This window comes from Bos indicus, chromosome X (assembly GCF_029378745.1).
Source record: "Bos indicus isolate NIAB-ARS_2022 breed Sahiwal x Tharparkar chromosome X, NIAB-ARS_B.indTharparkar_mat_pri_1.0, whole genome shotgun sequence".
Taxonomy (NCBI): domain Eukaryota; kingdom Metazoa; phylum Chordata; class Mammalia; order Artiodactyla; family Bovidae; genus Bos; species Bos indicus.
The window spans coordinates 88,946,455-88,964,519 of record NC_091789.1 but is presented as its reverse complement, the minus strand read 5'-3'; the positions used below and the strand labels follow the sequence as shown (position 1 = coordinate 88,964,519).

The window sequence follows — 18,065 nt, the reverse complement described above, 5'->3', positions numbered from 1 at the left end:
CTTCTAGGGTCTGGCACCACCTGTTGGGAGGTGCTTCCATTCCCCTCTGGCTTTGAGTGTGGTCCAGGAAGAAAATCCAATGAAGAAGAAAGGAACACAGGTCACAGTGTCCCAGCTGGATGTTGTGAAAGAGGTGGAGGAGTTGAGAACAGAGCAACTGGGACTCAGAGAAGGGGCTTAGAGTAGATAAGTTCTTTAGGCAGACAAAACAGACCTGGATGTTTTTCCCCTCTTCCTTGAGTCATGTGCATGTACGTTTGTGTGTGTGTGTGTGTGTGTGTGAGAGAGAGAGAGAGAGTGTGTGTGTGTGAGAGAGAGAGAGTGTGTGTGTGCATGTGTGTGTGTGTATGTGTGTGTGTGTGTGTGCTGGGGAAAAGGAACACTCAGTCCTGAGTCAGAGAGCCTGCAGTGGTTTAAGAGATCTCTTGGGACCTCTCAGTGACTCCCTGGAGACAATTTAGTGCATGTGTGTGTGTATGCACTCACACACACAAACACACACACACTCACAGAGGCCCAAGGACATGAAAGGAAGGAGGAGGAAATCAAAGGCTGTGGGGGAGACCCTGACAAGAAGCCAACTCCTTGTCAACCCTGTTTTTTCCCTCTCTTGTTGTCTCCCTGCAGATTGCACGAGAGCTGCATCAGTTCACTTTTGACCTGCTAATCAAGTCTCACATGGTGAGCGTGGACTTTCCAGAAATGATGGCAGAGATCATCTCTGTGCAAGTGCCCAAGATCCTTTCCGGGAAAGTCAAGCCTATCTATTTTCACACTCAGTGAAGCTTTGGAAGCCCCCATTTTCTTACCTCACCTCACTCCCTTTTTCAGATATCTTCTGCCTGTTTTAACTCTGCACTACTTCTCTGCAGTGCCTTGGGGAATTTCCTCTATTTATGTATAGTCTGTCATGAAGATGTTCTTGAATTCTATTTGCTGGGCTTTTTTTTTTTTTTTTTTCTCTCTCTCTTTCCCTCCTTTCTTTTCTATCTCTACCTATCTGACTCTCCCATGGCACTTTCAGACTGTACTTCCTGCTGTGGCTCTTATCTGTGTTTTGAATGCTGTTGTATTTCTTTAAATCTGTGATGATCCTCATGTGGCACAGTGTCAAGTTGTGCTTGTTTATAGCACTATGCTGTGTGCCAGCTACACAAACGTTTACTCACCTAATGCCACGTGAAGTTTAGAGAGCTAAGAGTATCTGGAAAAACAAAAGACAAACAAACAAACAAACAAAAAGTACACTATGGTTTTTCCCTCTTAAAAAATATTAAAACAGAAATTACCAAAGAGGCCAACAGTAACTAGAATAAGGTGAAAATTGCAAGCCCATGGGGAGTCACTGCTTTTTTCCCCCAAACCCTCTCTCCCTGGGAGACTTTATTTTCTGCCAATGGCTATTGCCATTAGAGGGCAGGGTGACCCCAGAACTGAGGTGGATGGGGGCAGATTTAAGATAGGACAGATGGATCACCAGTACCTGCCCACAGCCTTGGCTCCTGAGAGCTAGGCTGTTCAACTGCAGCACAATTCATGGTACTGAAAAATGTGCTTCATCTTTGAAAACCTGTCTGTTGGAAATGCCTCCCCACACCAGTCCCTTTTCTCTTGCATCCTCTGCCTCCACCCTCAAATTGACTTTCAATATCTTTTCTAAGAGCTTTGAACTGAATGTTTTCTTTAGCCAAAACTTGGCCACTTCCACTGAAGAATCAGACCAGCAAGAAGGAGAGGGAGATCTGACCTTTTGTAAGGCCCCATTCTGATCCAGGTCTGCATTCCCATTTGTGGCCCAGGGAGGAGCCTAGGGCTAGAGTCAGAGGAAAAGGAAGTAGTGGCTTGACTGTTCTCCTGCTTAGGACACTGAAGATTTGATCCTTCTTTGCCTCTACCTTTAAGAGACCTGAATGTTTTCTGCCTGACTCCATGCAGCTGCAAGCATCCTCCATCCTCCCTTCTGTGTTTTCTGGGCCCGAGCTTCACCAGACTTCACTACAGCCACAGTGGTGAAACTTGTCCACTCCTTGGGCACATTCAGACTCTCTGCTAAGAACTCCCACCCCCAAGAAGGCTAACAAGTCAGCAGTCTTGATGTCTATCTCTAGATGCCAGTAGGCTCAAAGATTTCTTACCATATGTCTCTCATCAACTGAACTCTCAGAACTCTGTAGACCTTAGACAAACTGGAAAGAAGGTATCAACGGGATTGGACAAGCTGGGCGTCTTGCCCTTGTCCCCCAGAGATGACACCTTCCCACCAAGTGAAGAATGCCCACTTCCTCCTTCAGAGCAGCTAAAGGGGCTACCCAGATCTGTGTTGAAGAGAAAACTCTGTTACCAATGTGAGAAAAATGAAGGCACTAGAAACGGAAATCCTGTAAATGCTCTCCTTTCCATCCAACATATCCACCTGCAGAAGTCAGGGAAAGAAGAGAGAAGAAATCAAGAGAATACTAACTAATAAATTAAAAGTTTTCAGAAGCAAAATCTAAAGCCAGATGGGCACCATCTGGTGAGTTTATTCACCATCCTTCTCTGCTGCTGATTCTGGGCTCTAACGTTGGCCATACTCACTCAGCCACTTTTGTTGCTGCCTCTCGGCCAGAGGAAGCTGAAATACTGAAACTACCGAACCATAGCCTCCTTTGGAAAGGTCTGGTTGGTGTGGCTCTGATGGGCTGCCACCTATGAACTTGGTGTGTTCCAGCAACACTGGTTTCATATAGTCCTTTGGCACTCCTTTGTTCTGTTGACTTTGTCCCCCAGTCATGAGTACTGGGGAATGCCTACCTACTTTCTCATCTTGGCCACTGTCTCTTCACATAGCTCTTAAATTCATCTGCTAAACAACAAATTAGAAGCCAGTCACCAAGCTGCCTGTTTCAGCTAGTTCACTCTACTTGTTGTTGAGAAGATAGTTTCTGAGTGACATGATATGATCTACATGGGTTTCCTCCCCTGATTTCTGCTGATATTAATAGCCAAATGAACCTGCAAAACAGCTTCTTTAAATAACAAGGGAGAGGGGAACTTAAGATGTGTGTTACACCAATCCAAGTCTGCTGGACAAAACTAAAGCTGACAGGTTCTCTTTATAGGGTAGGATAGAACAATTCTGTTTTTCTTTGTTATGACACCATTTGGCTTATGGGATCACTTTTAGCTGTTTTAAAGAGAAAAAAAAAAACCCACCACTCTATTCATTTAAACTAGGTTACTTTTTAATAGTTCCTTTATATCTGTTTTGAAATGATCCTCATCTTTTGTGGTACATGGATTTGAGTATATTATTTTAATGCCTCTCCTTGTAAATACTAGATGCTCTCCTTTCCATTTCTCTGGGTATCAAGGTTTTCATCTTTATAGATTTCCCAATCGTGACTCTTGTCTTTATGAGTATATGTTTTTCACTTGTGAAAGCCAAAAATCAGTGAAATGGCAGTGTAATTAAAAACAGAAACAACTAGATTACTCTGAACTCCCAAATGGCAAGACAAGGAGAAAATGGCCTAAACAAGGATTTAGGTGTACTGTTTTTGCACTGGGCTTCCCTGGTGGCTCAGACGGTAAAGCGTCTGCCTGCAATGCAGGAGACCCGGGTTCGATTCCTGGGTCGGGAAGGTCCCCTGGAGAAGGAAATGGAAATCCACTCCAGCACTCTTGCCTGGAAAATCCCATGGATGGAGGAGCCTGATAGGCTACAGTCCATGGTGTCGCAAAGAGTCGGACACGAGTGAGCGACTTCAATTTCACTTTTGACTTCACTTTCAGTGAGCAAAAGAGATTTTAGCTTAGCTTTGGCTCCCACAGATGAAAGGGGGATTTTTATTTTCTTTTGGCCATTGTTATTCCAGCCAGCGTAATTGCCAGAAGTCTCATTTTGCATGCACTCTGCTCTACAAACAGATTTGATACGGTTGGTACACTGTGCTCACCTTTGAAGGATCAGCCACCCACACCTATTCACCTGGTGAGCTTAAAGATGAGGATCACTCACCAGACAAGCCATGGAGACTATCCCCAAAAAGGTTTGCAGTGCTCAATGGGGATGGAGAGTGAGGAAGAGAAAAAGAAGGAGCACCAGGGAGAAAGTCCCATCTGTGCTGGGCAGCAGACAGCTGCCAGGTTCATAAATTCTGTGGTCAAGGAAAAGAGTCGTGTGGCAGTTTCAGCTCTTGCTCATTGGGCAGCTTGCCCAGGCCTGGCCTCTGAGTTGAAATGCGGGTTGGGTTCTTTGTTCCATAGCTTTTCTATGCCACAGACAGTATCTTTGTTCTTGAAGAGTTCATTATTTTTTTAACAAGAAAGAAGATTTTTGAAGGATTCTGTCATATATCTTTGAAAAAAAGAATCAGTAATACATATATTTTTATATATGTTAACTGGCACTTAAAAAGGTGGGGGGGGGGGAAGAGTTTCACTCTGTCCTTTGGGTAGTTGCTGAAGTGATTTTCCAGGTTGAGAAATAATGCGCTGATGCTAGAATCCCTCTCTGTTCATACTCTACTTCTATATACATATATGAATATATAGCAAGAAATATTCTATTTGTACTTCAAAAGAAAATAGGTCCACCATCCACATGATATTGGTACTACACAAATGACCTAATGTTAAGCATCAAGTAGCTTCTGAGTGTTTGTTTCATTAGGCACAGCACAGACATGGCCTTGTCCTCTTTTCTTTCTTGATACTGGGCATGAATCAAAAGTACAAGCCACTCCCTCTCAGTCTTGTGCTAGGGTTGCACTTCATGAGACTCTTTTCAGACAGCTTAATAACTATCCCTGCATGGTTCCTACATGGCCCTGGGAAGACAAGAGGTTGAATACTAATTATTTTATGACAGTTGCCCAGGTGAGAGGACACTGGGCCCAAGAGGGGTGACGTTCATGCTCAACTATATGTAGGGGGTCATGAGAATCAGGAATGCTAAAATACAAGATCCAATCCCAAACTTAAGTCAAAATAATCCATTTATCATGTGCACTATCTAATAAAAGGAAGTTTCTACCCTTGCTGCCTTTTATTAGGCGGGTCTGTTCTCACCACTAATCTCTTTGAAAATCTGTGAAAGCAGTTTAAAAAAAAAAAAGATAAAGAGACCAAAAAAAAAAAAAAAAGACAGTGCATCACATTATGTAACCAAAGATTACATTGTATCTGGTAATTTACCAAAATTTTTAAGGGCAGGGAGGGGGCAAACATTACTGCCTCTTTGGTAACCTATCCAAAAACAGACTAAAGGACTTTGCTGGTGACTGACTTATAAGAGTTTTGTGGGGTTTTCCCCTCCACAATATACATGTTTAGAACAGTGGAAGATAATTTTGAAAAATAATGGGATTATGGGTCCTTCAGTAAGTGATTTTTATAAAAAGAACTAGCTTTCCTTTCATGTAGTAGTTGCTGAGCATATTCTTAAAGCTCCATCATTGAATGGTTGGAAATGGAGCTGTCTTGGCCACTGTGTTTGCTAGTTCTGATGTTAGCTTATCTGAAGATGTGAAGCCCTTGCTGAGAAGGGAGCATTTAAAGGATTAGATTTTGCACTAGAGGGACAGCAGGTGGAAATCCTCATTTCTGCCCACTTTGAATGGCACAAAAAGTTTCTCTGCAGTTTAAGGCAGAAGGTTGAAATATATTGTAAATGAGTATTTGTATCCATGTTTCAAAATTGAATTATATATATATAGATATAATGTGTTCTAATAGCTTTACCTCTCTCTGCACCTTTATATTTGGTTCCAGGTCATAGCTGATACCATGTACTTGTAAGAGAGGCCACAGCTACATTTTAGAAGCTCTCAGAATGGAAAAGACACCTGCGTTGATCAGATAACCAAGAGATCTCTGTTCCTATTGAGGCCTGACTCACAGGCCTTGCAAAGGAGCAAAGAAGGGAAAAGGGTAGGGTACATTATGTGTTGCACTTTACTAGCCCAAGACAGATGAATGTGTAAAGGGTGGTGAAGTCCCATTGAAACGGACTGGGATTTACCATAGGGAAGGCCCATACTTGGGGCCAAAGGCCCACCCAAACGATTAGCCTGTGGCCCCCTAATGGGACCTGTGCAGCTGGAAAAAGAAAGGGTATTCTTTGTTCTTCATCACCCCAGTGAGAAAAGGGCAGTTTCCTGCACTTGGGAACCTGGAGCAAGTGCTCCATTTCAAACAATTCACTCACCTGCAATTGAGGTGCTCTTGCTACTGGGTGTCTATGTGCTCTAATTCTGATTTTGGATATGTTCTGTAAAGATTTTTGACAATGAAAATGTGTTTCTATTTGTTAAAAAATTATCAGTGTACTAGAAGTAGTATATCTGTAGGTACAGGTCCATCTCTACCCACAGGTAGGGATGTTTTTCTTCAGAGATTGACACTGGGGTCTGTTGCCCAGAGCCTCCCAATCCTTAACCTTTTCTAGGTGAAGGCAGAAAAATCCACAGTCACTCCTCTAAAAACACTTCAGCTGAAGTAACAAACCATTCAGAATGTTTCCATTCCAAATATAAGTGGTAAATATTTTAATTTAACAGGTAGAGTTTTAAAGGGAAAAGTAGCCTTTGACTCATCTTTGATTTTTCCTCATTAGATTTGGCCATAAAATAAATGATACACATTGATTGGTTTTAACCCCAATTCAGTTGAGCAAGAGTACTGGTTCCTTTCTTTATCCCACTTCTCTCTTAGCTTTTTATGGAATTAAATGAGAAGCTATGGTCTGAGTAGCCCTTGTGGTTTAAAACAGTTTGCACATGCATTACTTTAAAAGGCTGTCACATAGCTACAGATTCCATTGGCCACCAATACTGGAACTCACATCCATTCCCAAAGGAAAGGAAATTCTGGAATGATACTGCTTCTCTGCTGGTGCCCTCCTGGGCTAATGCTTCACATTTTGGAACTCTGTACCTTGCACAGTAGATAAACCAAGCCTGCAGTCTCTCCCAGCTTTAGCCCTTGGTGTTGTACTGCAGTGATGTGCCTGTGGGGTTGTTCAATCCCATAAGCCACTCAGGTGCTGAGAGTACCCACCATTGGGATGACCCAAGCTACCAAAATAGTTTCTCCCCCCACTTTGACACCTTTCTGCTTTTCCCTAGACTGGAGTATTGATTAGGGAGTACCTCAGACATGACATTCTTGGGCTGTCCTCGAGATTACTTTGGCAGCAGAAGAGAGCAGACTATGTAACCAGATGTAAGAATTTACTTTACGCTGAGGGAAAAATTTTAAAGAAAGAAAGCATCATATAAAGTTGTTTTTTTTTTTTTTTTTTTTTAAGAAACATTCATTTTGCTTGAAATGTCTTTTGATGGGGCTTCAGTTCTCACAACGACACTTGGCCTCCACTGGGCAGCAGAACCAGCCCCAAGCGCTAGTGTTCTATTCTCTTTTTGTAATCTTGGAATCTTTTGTTGCTCTAAATACAATTAAAAATGCAGAAACTTGTTTGTTGGAATACATGTGTGACTCTGGGTTTGTCTCTGTCTCTGCTTTCAGAAATGTCATCCATTGTGTAAAATACTGCCTTGCTGGCCTGCCAGCTAAAACTTGGCCACAGCCCCTGTTGTGGCTGCAGGCTCAAGTTATTGTTAACAAAGAGACCCAAGAAAAGCTGCTAATGTCCTCTTATCACCATTGTTAATTTGTTAAAACATAAAACAATCTAAAATTTCAGATGAATGTCATCAGAGTTCTTTTAATTAGCTCTTTTTATTGGCTGTCTTTATTGAAGTCGAGTTGGTATCATGCCCAGTGACTTTTTAATGCTACTTTGATTTTCATGTATTTTTAAAAATCTTTGCACAGGGGTTATAAATTTGTCCGCTTTGGCCTTTAGCATAATTTGACCTGGGACCACCAAAATATCAAAGGGTCTGTGCTAGCAAGCACAGATGGACACTGGCTGCCCATTACAACATCTCATCAGAAAACCTGAGTTTGTCAGGAGAAAGCTACACAAAACCCAGCTGTTCATCCTCATTCTCATCTTCGTGGGAGCATAAAATGAGTGGATGCTTCACAGCCTAGTTCTTGCCAAGCTTCAGATTAAGCTGGGCATGTTCACGTCCTCAGTGGTTTTCAGGGCCAATATCATTCTTGACCACCAATATAAAATCTGAGCCAGCCTTCTTTAGGGTTTACAAAAGTTCAAGCAAAGCCTCCTCCCATCTCCTCTCAGTGTGAATACTTAACGAGATCCTAAATTGAACTCTAGGCTTGAGATACAGGCCATCAATGAAGTGTGACAGATGTGTTAAGGAATAATCGGAATAATCTCAGTGTCCTCACATATAATAGGAGTTGTCACAGTGCCTCTTTACTAGTCCAGCTTGGGGATTCAGTAAAAATGTATATGATCCAACTAGTGGGCTTATTGCTGTGGCTTTGATCCCTACTAAAATGCCAGAACCCCTGGGAGGGATCTTACATTGAGCCATGTTTATCATTACCTCACAGTAGATGTATTTCTCAAACTTTTATGGAGAGCAATGCTTGATGGAGAGGAGAAGAAAACAAGAGCTTCTTAGGATGTGTATTTGTGTGTGTCTAAGTAAAGAGAGAGAATATGAATGTTTGTGGGTTGTGTGTGGAAGTCAGAGTCTACCTCCAGAAGAGTCCCATCTGACCATTGCTTAGTTTCTCTTCTCTTGGATCTACAGAGAGTGACCTAACAGCCACCCTACCTGGTTCCATTGACCACTCAGCTCGTGATACAGTAGTTATCATCATCATAGATTTTCCAAAATTATAACGGCGCAGAGGTCAGGGGTAAACGGTCACCTAGTGGATTAAAAAGAGCCTGGAGGCAGGAGTCTTATATGTGACTTAATCATGATCATATAGTGTATAGCTAGGATTCTGGCCTGCTGATTCACTATATGATACTGGGCAACCCTCTGCCCTTTTCTGTACCTTAGTTTTCTCATCTATAAAATGAATGTGCCTAAAGATATGAAATAGAACTAGAAGAGATGGAGAGCCCCTTCCAGGGTGGATGGATACTACAGTTATTGCAAACTACAGCAACACTTTAAAAAGTTGTAACATAAAGGGGAAAGCAAAGGGCCTTTTATTATCCCTAGAACACAGTTTTGTAACTAGAATTCTGATGTTTGTACTCAATAAAAATTTACCAAACACCTGGGGCAGGGGGTCAAAAAAAAATTGAATCCTGTGTAATAGATGCTGTCAACTCCCTTGATGGATGGGGTTACGACTCAAAAGTAAAATAATTTGTTTACCATTTAGATGATCTCATAAATAGCAGAGATAAGTAGGAGTTAAGTCACGGTCCATGCTTTCAGTGAGTTTACAGTCTATTAAATACCTTAGACCAGGCCAGTCTGGGACTTAAACCCATGAAATCCACCCCAAACCCTCCCACATCTATCCTCCAAACAAGATTGGACTAACCCCTGATTTGTAATTATTGCCTTTTACAGCTAGAAGGGATCTTAGATAACATCTAGCCCAAATTTTACATTCTTCACATGAGAAAGTCCAGGCACAAAACTGTGGCAAATGACTAGCTCTTCTAGCACATCCAGGTCACAGCCCCTTCATGTGCCTGCAGGCACAACCTCTTGCATATTGGTTCAGAGCCTTGGTTAAAGAGCCTCCACGTCTCATCTGTGGTTCCCATGTATACAGCCCAAGGATCTCTACTCCAACTGCAGTACCTACTTTACTGACTCTCAGAGGTTTTCTTCATATCACTGCAGGAGAAAGTGAGAGGAGAGAATTACTGGGGGAGCTGGAATAGCAACTGTAGAAGCAGTGAGAAACATTCAAAAGACACACTGAAGTATTAAAACCTAGTTTTCTGAGTTAATAGGCAGATGCTGACAATTTGAACCCTCAGATTCTTCTGCCACCATTTTTCAGGCCACAACTTCCCCTCTTCCTTCAACTTTCCCAAGGTGCTTCAAACAAGGAGAAGACCATTTGCAGAACTTTGAGTACCAATCAGAAAAACTACCTAAAAAACTGACTTAAGCCAGACTCTGCAAATAGTCCCCCAGTCCACATTGGAGCACTTCAAATCTAAGACCAAAAAAAGAGGTCAACAGAGCAGAAAGGTGCTGTGGGTGTCACACATTTACCACCTGAGCAGAGATGCTTGTCCCCAAAGGAAACAAGTCCTGATGCTTAAACACAGTGCCAAGAGTAGATAATTTCAAAGTTGGACTAATCTTATGAGAGAATCCCACCACCTCAAAAGACTCCTGGGACTCTTCACAAGGGACAATATACAGTTATATGATACATTTGTTCTTTCATTTATTCAACAATCATTTGTTTGTTTAACCACTATGTAATCGACATAAGAACAAAATAGACATGGTCTCTGTCCTCATGGAACTTCTAGACTAGTAGGACAGACAGACACAGAAAATTGTAATGAATGCTATGGTTAAGAGAAGGTATGCTAAGGTATGCAGTATTCTGTTGGGGTGCAGAAGAAGGGTGCCTAGCCCAGTCTAGTGGGAAGGTCAGGGAAGACTCCTTAGAGAAGTCCAGGCTGTGATTCAAGTTCAATGAAGAAAGGGTTGAAGAGGAGAAAGGGGCATTCTTTCTCAGACAAGAGACAGCAACCTTGCAAGAGAAAACACAAATAGTCTAGCCTGAGTGAAAAAATTTGAAAAAGAGGGTGATTGTGAGAGAAGAGAATAGAGAAAGAGGCAAATGCAAAAGTCAGTGAGTGCACATGTGTCACACTGAAGAGTTGAGCCTTTTTTTCAAGGTTAAAGGAGAGCTATAGGAATCCTTGCCACCATTTCAGTTCCCAGACAAATGATTTCATCTGTTCCTCATAACATCCTGAATTCAGGCCAACCAGAGATCAAGCCCATTTTGCAGATAGGAAAACTGACACTCAGAACAGTGATGTGATTGGCCCAAAGGTTGTTCCTGAATAGTTAACAGTCCTAAGTCTGAACTGGAAGCCCTGAATCTCCTGATTTCCAGTTTTAGGCTCCTCACATTAGAACAATCTATCAAAAACCTGGACCTGGTATAACTCTTTGAATGTATTCAACAGTCTCTGTGGTAAACATGCACTGTTTACTATGCCACATACACCTGCCATGGCCTTCCTGCATGCATGCTAAGTCACTTGAGTTGTGTCCAACTCTGTGCAGCCCTATGGACTGTAGCCTGCCAGACTCCTCTGTCCATGGGATTCTCCAGACAAGAATACTAGAATGAGTTGCCATTTCCCTCTCCAGGTGATCTTCCCAACCCAGAGATCAAACCCACGTCTCTTACATTTCCTGCATTGGCAGGTGGGTTCTTTACCACTACCAACACCTGGGAAGCCATGGTCTTCCTGAGGTGACACTCACTGGCACGAGTTTCCAAGATGGCAGACAAGATATCCCAGAGAGGATTATTAGCAATTTCATAAGGGATAGTTGATGCTGTGGGAAGCCTGCCAATTTGGTGCTCTATGGATGTGGGGCTTCATTCATTCATCCAAATAGGAATGTCAGAGAAGACGCTGGAGAAAAATGCATAACATTTCACCTTCCTAGAGGTGATGATATCTGACTCAGGCCTTGAACAATGACATTAAAATTCACAGGAGGAAATGCAGCTGAGCATGCAGGAAAGAATATATGTCTTCTGCTTTGGAACAAAGCAAAAGGAACTAGTAAAAAGTAATAGTTGGATGAATCTGAGCAAGGTTCCATTGTGAAAAGCCTGCATGTCCTGCAAAGAAATGAAATTTCTTCTGTAGGCTAGTCATTCTCAGTTAAGGCATGTGAAAGATGATAGCCACATGTGTAACATTCTCTCAAGGGAGCCTCCAGGATTATATGCAATACCTGATACATAGCTATTATTTAGTCCCTTTCTCTCCCACTTAAGAAAGCAAATATGAATACAAGTGAGACTGACAATATTGAAGGGAAAATCTTGAACTTCCTATAGTATAACTAAGAAAAAAATTCTACCAGTTTCAATGCTTAGGATATTATCAACATGCTACTTGCCACATCTAATAAGTAATGAGAGAACATCAGTTGAGATAACTAAGGACTTTTGAAAAAAGCTATAACATACTTAGTTTCAGGAGTTGAAACCTATGTTAAACCATATTGTATAAGAATACAATAAAAGTGACACAGAGATTGACTCAAGGGAATAGTGGTGGTAGTAGTAGTGGTAAATGTATTGAGCACACACTATGTGAAAAGAAGTGCTAAAGCAAAGGTCTTTATATTGTGTCTTACCTAATTCTTACATTAACCCTATGAGTTGAGCACAATTACTCCCATAATATAAATGAAGAAACTGAGTCCTTGACCCAAATTATTTCTGGCTCAGACCCAAGATTACTTCTAAGTAATAAAGCCTGAACTCTAAAATACATTTGTTGTCAAAGCCTACAGTTTTGATCACTGCCATATAGTTTGCTTGTTTTATTTTTTTGTGATTTTCTCAGTCTTTGCATAGAGGCCCAAAGAACTGAAAGCAGGCTGCATTACGGATAAGAATAAGGAAAAGACAAATGAAATTGTCTTTACAACTACCCATCTCAGGAGTGAAACTGTTGTCTGGTATGAGCCCATGATTTCTTCAGAGCAGCCACCTACTCCCCAAACTTCAAATGAGTACTTTTGGGAGGAAAAATTGTCTTCTCCAGCCCTACCATCTCCCAAATGTCTTTCCAAGCCCCTTGCTTTCATTTCTGTCTCTGGTTAGAGATCGCTGGAGTACAGCAATTCACTGGGTGTCCACAAAGCCTATGAGCATATTTGTCTATAAAGGCATAAAGGCATTGGATAAGAAATCAGAATACCAGCTTCTGCCATTAACTAGCAGGTGAACTTTAGCAGTCCTTTTCTTCTTCCTAGTCCTCAGTGTCCCCATCTATAAAGCAAGGGAGATAAAGACTAGCCTGGTTTCTTCTCTCATATGCCTTCTTAGACTCTGTGAAAGTTTTGACTAAAACCAGAATTTTGCCGATTGGAATTTCTGGCTTTATCTCACTCCAATGCCTGTAATCTTATTCCTATATTTTAGAATTTCTACCATAGAAAAATCTTATAGTTTTTGCTGTACTTGCAAATGTCCAGTCATCAGCATCTTTGGCAACACACTCAGTATTACAATGCTTGTGTTCCACAACAGCCTCCACCCTACAGCATGCCACCTTGCCTAAGACACCTGCCAGTCTCACTGATAGTACATTTCTACTAATACTTCTTGGGTCATTCTGTACCTGCACAATTTCAATATGGACCAGAGACTCTGATGGATATATCTCCTATCGAGAATAAACATGGGAAGTTGTGACTGTTTGGGGAGTCTCTGAGGTGGAGGTGGTATGGACTTTATTAATGGTTCAGGTCAGAAACCAGTGTATAGGCAATGCCATTGTTGTTGTTCAGTCGCTAAGTCATTTCCAACTCTTTTGAGACCCCACAGACTATAGCCTACCAGGCTCATCCGTCCATGGGATTTCCCAGGCAAGAATACTGGAGTGGGTTTCCATTTCCCTCTCTCACAGATCTTCCCAACCCAGGGATCGAATCTGTGTCTCCTTCATTGGCAGGCAGATTCTTTACCACTGAGCCACCTGGGAGACCCTAGGCAATGCCATTATATAAGCACTAATGGACAAGAGACCAGACCAATGTCTTGGCTCAAAAGCCAAATCCAGTATGTTTTCCTGATTTCCTCAATGGGAAATCAGTTCTCTCTCCTTTTAACTTTCAACCTCCTTCCCCTAAGCCCACACTATTGCTTGGGCTTGCACTTAGTTGTAACAATAGGAATCCATTGTCATTTAAATAGTGCTTTATACATAATAGAACTTTGATATCAGCTATCTCATTGGAGACTCACATGAACTCTATAAGGAAAGTGCAGCAGGAATTATTAATATTCCAATTAAATATGTGACAGGAATAAAGCATTGTTATTTTAGAAGCTGGCTAGAGACTTTTTGTTTCTAGCAGTGTGTTTTACTAGATACCCTGAATGACTCTCCCAATGAAAGCAATTAAAATATAAGTTAAAATATAAAATGAATATTTTAAAATAATATTTTAAAATTCACTTTTTAATTAGTATGATAATAGAAAAAATCCATGGTCAAAAAGGAAGTTAAAGCAGGAACTCTGGAAGTAATTGAGTACCAAAGCCAAATTTGAATTTCTACATTGATGACTGTAGTTTTTAATCCTAATTCAAGATACTAATGACATCTGAAAAACTGAAAGATGAGATCCCAGATTGGCAGTTCTTACAGATGATTGGTATAAGCAAATGCTTTGTAGAAGAATGCAAATTTCATTTAAGCCTCAAAAATTTCAATGTATAAAATTCCAAAGAAAATGAACATCTCACAGTGAAAATGTACAAAATATACAAAGAAACAAGACACCCTGTGTAACAACCTTCAGAAACAACAAACATCATAATCAGACCTACAGACCATAAATATAAAACAATCACATTTAGAATACAAAATTTACTTTACTTAAAGTGATTAAATGTCTTTATAAAATAGTTAAAATAGAAACAAGGAAGAACAGAGTATAAAGAAAAAACAAGCATATTAGAAAAAGAATAAAATAGAATCTCTGAAACTAAAAAATAGAACAGTAGAATTAAATATATACTGATAAATTAGAAAACATATATATATATATACAGCTAAAGAGAGAATTAGGGAAATGGAAGATGGATGCAAAGTATCCATAATATACAGCATAAAAAATGGAAAATATCAGAAGTTAGGAGATAAGAAGGTAGTGCAGATAAACCTAATATATATCTAACTAGATCTAATATACATATCTAACTAGACTTCCAGAGCACAATCATGGAGCAGGAAAAAGGCAACATTCAAAGACAAAATAACTGAGAATTTGTCAACATTGTTGAAAGACATTCATCTTTAAGACTTACAATCCTGACAAATCCCAAGCTAGACAAATAAAAGAAATTCACACCAGATACATCACAGTGATGTTATCATAGAATGCTAAAGAAAAATAATATTACAAAATCAGTCAGTGAGGAAGGGAAAACTTGAACAAAACATTAAAAATAAATTATATTAACATATCAGTTAGAACTGGACATGGAACAACCGACTGGTTCCAAATAGGAAAAGGAGTATTTCAAGGCTGTATATTGTCACCTTGCTTATTTAACTTATATGCAGAGTACATCATGAGAAACGCTGGGCTGGAAGAAGCACAAGCTGGAATCAAGATTGCTGGGAGAAACAGCAATAACCTCAGATATGCAGATGACACCACCCTTATGGCAGAAAGGGAAGAGGAACTAAGAAGCCTCTTGACGAAAGTGAAAGAGGAGAGTGAAAAAGTTGGCTTACAGCTCAACATTCAGAAAACTAAGATCATGGCAACTGGTCCCATCACTTCATGGCAAATAGATGGGGATACAGTAGAAACAGTGGCTGACTTTATTTTTGGGGGCTCCAAAATCACTGCAGATAGTGACTGCAGCCATGAGATTAAAAGACGCTTACTCCTTGGAAGGAAAGTTATGACCAACCTAGATAGCATATTCAAAAGCAGAGACATTACTTTGCCAACAAAGGTCCGTCTAGTCAAGGCTATGGTTTTTCCAGTGGTCATGTATGGATGTGAGAGTTGGACTGTGAAGAAGGCTGAGCACCGAAGAATTGATGCTTTTGAACTGTGGTGTTGGAGAAGACTCTTGAGAGTGCCTTGGACTACAAGGAGATCCAACCAGTCCATTCTAAAGGAAATCAGTCCTGGGTGTTCATTGGAAAGACTGATGCTAAAGCTGAAATTCCAATACTTTGGCCACCTGATTTGAAGAGTTGACTCAATGGAAAAGACCCTGATGCTGGGAGGGATTGGGGGCAGGAGGAGAAGGGGATGACAGAGGATGAGATGGCTGGATGGCATCATCGACTGGATGGAAATGAGTTTGAGTGAACTCCGAGAGTTGTTGATGGACAGGGAGGCCTGGCGTGCTGCAATTCATGGAGTCGCAAAGAGTCGGACACGACTGAGCAACTGAACTGAACTGAATAATAATAGTAGCAGAAGAGAGCAGTAGATGACTTTTGATATACTGGGAGAATTCTCTACCCAGCAAAAGTATCATTCAAGTTAAAATAAAAATGTTTTAAATCAGGTATTCCATAAAGGCAATTCTAAATGATGTACTTCAGATATTTGGAGAAAGATCTTAGATAGAAGATCTGAGACCCTAGAGTTAATAGTGAGCAAAGGTACTCATACTGCTAAGTCACTTCAGTCGTGTCCGACTCTGTATGACCCCATAGACGGCAGCCCACCAGGCTCCCCCGTCCCTGGGATTCTCCAGGCAAGAACACTGGAGTGAATTGCCATTTCCTTCTCCAATGCATGAAAGTGAAAAGTGAAAGGGAAGTCGCTCAGTCGTGTCCGACCCTTAGCGACCCCATGGACTGCAGCCTACCAGGCTCCTCCATCCATGGGATTTTCCAGGCAAGAGTACCGGAGTGGAGTGCCATTGCCTTCTCCGAAGGTATTCATAAACGTGGATAAATCTAAACATACATTGACTATAAGCAAAAAAAATTGTGATTTCTATCTAATATTGTGAGAAAAGAGCAAGATAGAATTAATTTGAAAACTGCTATATATTGATAGGGAGTTATTATAGTTATAAAAGTTAAGTCCTTAATTTGCTAAGAAAGAAGATAAAGATACTAACTTCATTTGTATCCAGTTATTTTATTTTTCCAATTTTATTGAGATATAATTTACACACAGCACTCTGTAAGCATATGGTATACAGTATAGTAACTTGAGTTTCATATATTGTGAAATGGTTAACACAGTAAGTTTAGTTAAGATCCATCATCTCATATAGATACTAAAAACTGCTTTTTCCTTTATTTGGTGAGAACTCTTAAGGTCTACTTCCTTAACAATTTTCAAATATACAAAATGGCAATCGTACTACAGTCATAGTATAGTCATACATCCCCAGTACTTATCTTATAACTGAAAGTTTATGTATTTTGAACACGTCCATCCAATTTCCCTGCCCCTCACACCCTGCCTCTGGTAACCACAACTTTGATTTCTTTTTCTTTGAGTTTGGTTGATTTTTGTTTTGTTTTATTGTCTTTTTTTTTCTTTCTTGTTTTGTTTTATTTACATTCCACATATAAGTGACATGTATTTGTCTTTGTCTGACTGATTTCACTTAGCATAGTGCCCTAAAGGTCCATTCATGTTGTCACAAAAGGCAGGATTTTCTGTAGCTGCATAATATCCATTGTCTATATACACCACAACTTTGTAATCCATTTATCTGTCAACAAATAGTTAAGTTTATCCATATCTTAGCTATCCTAAACAATGCCTCTATGAATGTGAGGGTGCAGATATCTCTTCAACATAGTGTTTGTGGATGTATCCCCACATATAGAATTGCTGGACTATCTGATAATGCTACCTTTAATTTTTTGCTACCATACTATTTTTAATGCTTTGTATATGGGACTGTATTCTTTATTTCTTTTCTAGATTTGTTGTTAGTGTATGGAAATTCTGATTTTTATATGCTAATTTTATATCCTGCAGCTTTATTGAATTTGATCAAATACAATGGCTTTCTGTTGCAGTCTTTAGGGTTTTTTTAATAGAAAATCAGGTCATTTACAAATAGAGACAATTTTACTTCTTCATTTCCAATTCAGATGCCTTTTCTTTCTTTTTGTTGCCTGACTGCTCTGGTTAGGACTTCCAGCGTTATGTGGAAAAGTGGTGGTGATAGTAAGCACCTTTGTCTCATTCCTGATCTTAGAGGAAAAGTTTTCAACCTTTCACCACTGAGTACAACATTAGCTGTGGGATTGTCACATATAGCCTTTATTATGTTGAGGTATGTTTCTATATCTAATTTGTTAAGAGCTTTTATCATGAATGGATGCTGAATTTTGCTCCTTAACTTTAGACTTTATTAAGTCAAATATCTACATAATATTTTTAAAAATAATAATCAGAAAGTTTGATAGTCACAGAATGGAAAATATACACTAAGCA

At 40.2% G+C, this 18,065-nt stretch overlaps 1 protein-coding gene across 1 annotated transcript in view; it reads left to right on the top strand.

Annotated features, from left to right (window-relative positions):
- AR (androgen receptor) overlaps positions 1-7,468 on the top strand; it is a 217,356-nt gene extending 209,888 nt beyond the window's left edge. Inside the window, exon 8 of the mRNA XM_019955863.2 lies at positions 628-7,468. Within this exon, the coding sequence (XP_019811422.1) occupies positions 628-783 (156 nt within the window). The 3' untranslated portion in view covers positions 784-7,468. The remainder of the gene's footprint in view (positions 1-627) is intronic.
- Positions 7,469-18,065: the final 10,597 nt, after the last annotated feature.